We start from the raw sequence: 5,000 nt of genomic DNA, 5'->3' as shown, positions 1-5,000 counted from the left end.
TATCTATCTATCTATATATATATATATATATATACTCACATATATATATATATATATATACATATATATATACATATATATATATATATACACAGACACACACATACATATATATATATACACACACATTTATACACACACACATATATATATATATATATGCATATATATATATATATATATACAGTATATATACATATATATATATATATGTATATATATGTATATATATATATATATATATATTTATGCATATTAAATCGGATATCTTTATTGCTTTAGTAGTTGAAGGTGGTACATATGGCCTTCAGTATTTGCACATGATGTTCGTGAAGATATGTTCCTTGTCCTGATTATCTATTTACTGATGACCTATTTCAAATCCCTTCTACCTCTGCTATCTATAACTTTTACTTAGCTTTCATGTACGAGGTACATATCCATAGAATATTCCATAGAAATGTGGCTTATTTGGAGTATTCAAACGGAATCGTCACTGTCTATAGAAAAAAAACCCCTTATGTTAAAAGTTTATAGTGAAGTAAAGGTGTTATCAATACAATGAGTATGTAATTTTCCCAGCCTGAGCACGATATAGTATCATACAGAAACTGCAACGAACTCCAGAAATTTTGTCACCTTGCTTAGAAAGAATAAAATATAAAAGTAAGGAAAAAATCCCTATTGTGACTTTTACTGTGAGATATTTAATCTATTAATATTAGGGGAACTATATTTTCTTGATTTGTTTATCACTCCCGGTATTCGGATTCTACTAAAATTACCTTAAACATATTTTGGATATTTCATTTACTCATGAGGGTAAAAGTTATAGGAAATTATAGCATTTAACATACATGGTACAGTACATTCTTTGGCTTACAGTAATTATTTCCATTGTATGTTCCTCCTCGTCATCAAAATCCTCATCATCTCCAGTATGAGAGTAATCTTTTTCAATATTTAATTTTCAGATCTCAATTTGATGTCTATAATGGAACGGCTGGTGATGCTTCTGGTGTTGGCTGGATTCCTACCTGCTTGGGAGAGCATTGTGGTCCAAGGAAGGCCTGGTAAGACTTGATTCTATTCCTTTTTTGTATTGATTTCCGATGTCTTAATGAGAATATTACATGCATTAAAAACTGAAAGTCAAATAAGCTTTTCCATCAAGAGTCTAAATAATATTAGTTTTAATATTTTTTTCTTTTTATGCAACTCTCCTTCCGACATTCATTGGTGTTTCTTTAAATTTTAAACGCAAGCGTTAAAGATTTCCATAAAAATAGCAGTGACTTCTGTGAAGGCACTAAATAATTACTGTACCTTATCCAACCAAAATGTCAACAGCATATCATATTGGAGTATGTTTTAATGTTTAATTTTTAATGTTTAATTTTTAATGTGAAAGTAGGTCTGAAATAATGTTCTTTCATACTTCCATAGGAGAAATGGCAGAAGATGGTAAGATCGTCTACTATATTTTACAAGGGAAATTGAGCATAAATGGGACCAAGACTACGGTATTGACAGTATGTGGAAAACAGGAAGATGGATTAATGAAGATGAGTATGATTGATGGCACATTAGGAATGGTTGATTTGTATGAATATCTGAGAGTAAGTTCGATGAAAAATGGTAATATGAACCACCGAATAGAGGCAAGAAAGGTACCAGGTTGTGTGGAAAAATTTAGTAAGAGACATATCTTTCCTGTGAAAGCCAAGATGGAAATACATTCAGGGATTATAAAGTAAGGGTGAATTGGTTGTTTTGTATTTATGGTGTAAACTTAACAAAAGGTTAGAATTGTGGAGACATGAAGTCGTAAGAAAGTCAACATTAGCATAGGAGATGCTCTTCATCTGAGAACCTTATGATTAGAATTATGGAATTTGAGCTATTTTACCAGATTCTGGAACCTTTGAAACCGTTTATCACCCATGTCCAACTGTGGGAAAACCCTTTTATTACTCCATAAAAAGGAAATTTAAGCGGTTGGACTACAAAATGGAATAGAGGAATCAGAAATGGAGGTCATAATAAAAGATAAAAAGAAAGTACAACTAAGGCCAAATGAAGGCAGCAGAGACCTTTAGGTAATATCTACAGTGCATTCTGTGAGGTACATTGCTAGTACTAACATGATGCAGGGAGAGTAGCCTACCTTAGGTGGCTAGGTCATGTGGAAAGAATATATATGAAATTAGATCAGTACAAAGAGTGTATCATTAAAAGGTACGCCGACGAGGGAAGGGAGAAAAGTTTAGAAACGGTTCGATAGATGTTATTAACATACTTGACATCAAAGCCCTGTTGATGAACTTCTTGTGTCGGTATAGGAGGCAAGGGGGTTTATCTATGACTCCCCATTCATATATGTATATATATATATATATATATATATGAATATATATATATATATATATATATGAATATATATGTATGTATATATATATATATATATATATGTGTGTGTGTGTACAATAAATACAGTATATGTATATATATACATATATAAATGTGTTTATATATATATATATATATATATACATTTATATATATAAATATATATATACATATATATATCTATATATATATATATATATATATAGAGAGAGAGAGAGAGAGAGAGAGAGAGAGAGAGAGAGAGAGAGAGAGAATATTTTCTTTAAATATTCTATATATTTTCATACATTTTATGTTTGTGTGAATGGTCATACTGCAAATGTATAACTCTATAATTTATTCTATCAGATATTTTACTTTGTATATTTCCATTTACAGATAAATTAAAGTACAATATAAGGTATACATCTCTCCATTAATTTCTAATTTTTTGGAAAGATTTAATTAGATGGCAGATATCAGTGTTCTTAAACTCTTGCATTGACTTGTTGATTTAATAGATGATCTCATGTTTTCAGATGTTCCATTGGGAATGTTCAAATTTGACATAGGGGACTCAATCTTCCCTTACCACCTTTGGCCACTGTATCAAAATGATGGAGTTCAGCAACAAAACAACGAAGATATCTTTTCTTCATTACCTATATTAGAGACTCCTCTAAATGGTTTATCGTTATTGAACCCTGTGACTTCCTGGCAAATGTTCCCTTCACAAGGAGGAATTTCCTCGTCCAGCGCTATTCTAACTGGGCCGGGCACAATCTCTGGTTCTAGTGGTCCTTATGGCAGTTTAGTTACTGGGACAGGGAACTGGAATGCTTTCGCACCAATACAACCACTGCAAGGTACTGCCCCTAACTCGATGCCTGTTAATAAAAATACTTCTTCAATGGTGTTTTTCCCAGCACAGGGAGGAGTTTCATCATCTCATGCTGTTTTAACTGGGCCTGGAACAATCTCTGGCTCTAGTGGTCCCGATGGGAGTTTTGTTATTGGAACTGGAAATTGGAGCGCCCACTCTTCATTGCAGCAACAAAACGATACATCTGGTGATAAAACGGCTTCTTCAGTTGTTCTTATCCCATCTCAGGGAGGAGTTCCATCATATAAATCGGGTTTAAAGGGGACAGGCTCAATCTCTGGGTACAGTGGACCAGTACGGAGTCTTGTTACTGGGACTGGCGACTGGCAGGTATTCCCTCCAAACTTGGGCTCTACAGGTATAAAAGGATTAACACAGAATTCTGTGGAAGGATTCGTAATGCCTATGGCATATCCTAATGCACTAGACTCTTCACATTCACTATCACCAGAATTTATACCTTACAACAACATATTCCAGACAGTACCTTTGATTTATTGGCTTTAAGGGACACACTATGGATTAGAGAATTATGAGGTTTTGATGAAATATTTATGACCTTATTGAAAACTTAAACTCTTAGATTAAACTAGGTTATTGGAAACTATATAGTTACCTTTATATCATCAGAAGTGCATGATTTTCTTTATTTTATCACATGTGTTATTATAAATTACAAATACATTATATTGATTTAAAATTGAGAAAATGCAGTATTAAATCAGTTATCTGTTATATAAAATAGAGAGAAACTTTTCGACTCAATATGACCAGCTCCGATGATGTATAGCCTACCAAATGATAATCATTAAAAGTTTAATATGAGAGTACTACAAAATTTGTTTCTCTGCTAAATTATTAATAAAGATTTTGTTTAATTAAATATATGATGAACATTTATCCAGGAATTTTATTAAACTTCCCCCTTTTTCAAATCATAAGAAAGATTAGTCTGTAAGAAAAGATAGAAGACTAAACGACTTTTAAAGATTTTTTAGGTGAACGTTTTCTTGACATTGATAGGATATACTTGAATAATTGGCCAAAGCGGCTCAGTCATTGGCAATATCTCTGCACATACTTGGGGAAAGGAAAATGCCGAGGAAGAATTTTTTTTGATAATGTTTTAGTACAGCGTAAGTAAATGACGATTACTTGGTCGAAACAAATATTCATAAGTGGTACCACTTGGGAAAATATGGCAGTAGACGTAAGACAAGTTTAAAGAGCATATTTGAAGAAAATAAAGGAACTGTGGGCTTGGGTGAAAAAAAAAAAAAAGATATGAAGATCAGATGATGAGTATATGTAATGAGGTACAACAGCACGTGATAGGGTGCAAAATAAATAAAGTGATGGAATGGAAAAATAAAAGCCTTAGTGAAGGAACAAATAAATGATTTGAGGTACAGTTGCATGATAAAAAGTAAGGGTATGTACAGGAAAACGGAAGGATGACTATGGTGTGTAAAAATAAAGTGAAACGGATACTCTTGAATGAGTTTAGTATAACTTATCATTATGAGAGTAAATGCAAAGATGATATTTTTTCATCTGCTGGATCTCCAAATAAAGAATATAAGAGCAGAGATGCTACTTGACCTGAATGTGGGCTGGGGTTGAAAATCTCAGTATTTTTAAGATTATTTAATCGGAAGGATAGAAGAGACATTTAGCCGCGAGATGCTATACTAAAACAGTCATTTTAGAGCTCAGATTGCTTGTGGAC

General features: G+C 32.4%; 1 protein-coding gene across 1 annotated transcript in view; it reads left to right on the top strand.

Moving 5' to 3' along the window:
• Nucleotides 1–4,171, top strand: part of LOC137652142 (uncharacterized) — a 9,214-nt gene extending 5,043 nt beyond the window's left edge. Inside the window, exons 2-4 of the mRNA XM_068385344.1 lie at nt 975–1,073; nt 1,447–1,464; nt 2,928–4,171. Of these exons, the coding sequence (XP_068241445.1) occupies nt 986–1,073; nt 1,447–1,464; nt 2,928–3,778 (957 nt within the window). The 5' untranslated portion in view covers nt 975–985 and the 3' untranslated portion in view covers nt 3,779–4,171. The remainder of the gene's footprint in view (nt 1–974; nt 1,074–1,446; nt 1,465–2,927) is intronic.
• Nucleotides 4,172–5,000: the final 829 nt, after the last annotated feature.

The sequence above is a fragment of the Palaemon carinicauda genome, chromosome 1, assembly GCF_036898095.1.
Source record: "Palaemon carinicauda isolate YSFRI2023 chromosome 1, ASM3689809v2, whole genome shotgun sequence".
Classification (NCBI taxonomy): domain Eukaryota; kingdom Metazoa; phylum Arthropoda; class Malacostraca; order Decapoda; family Palaemonidae; genus Palaemon; species Palaemon carinicauda.
Note: the sequence above shows the minus strand (reverse complement) of the source record. Positions and strands in the feature narration are given on the sequence as shown.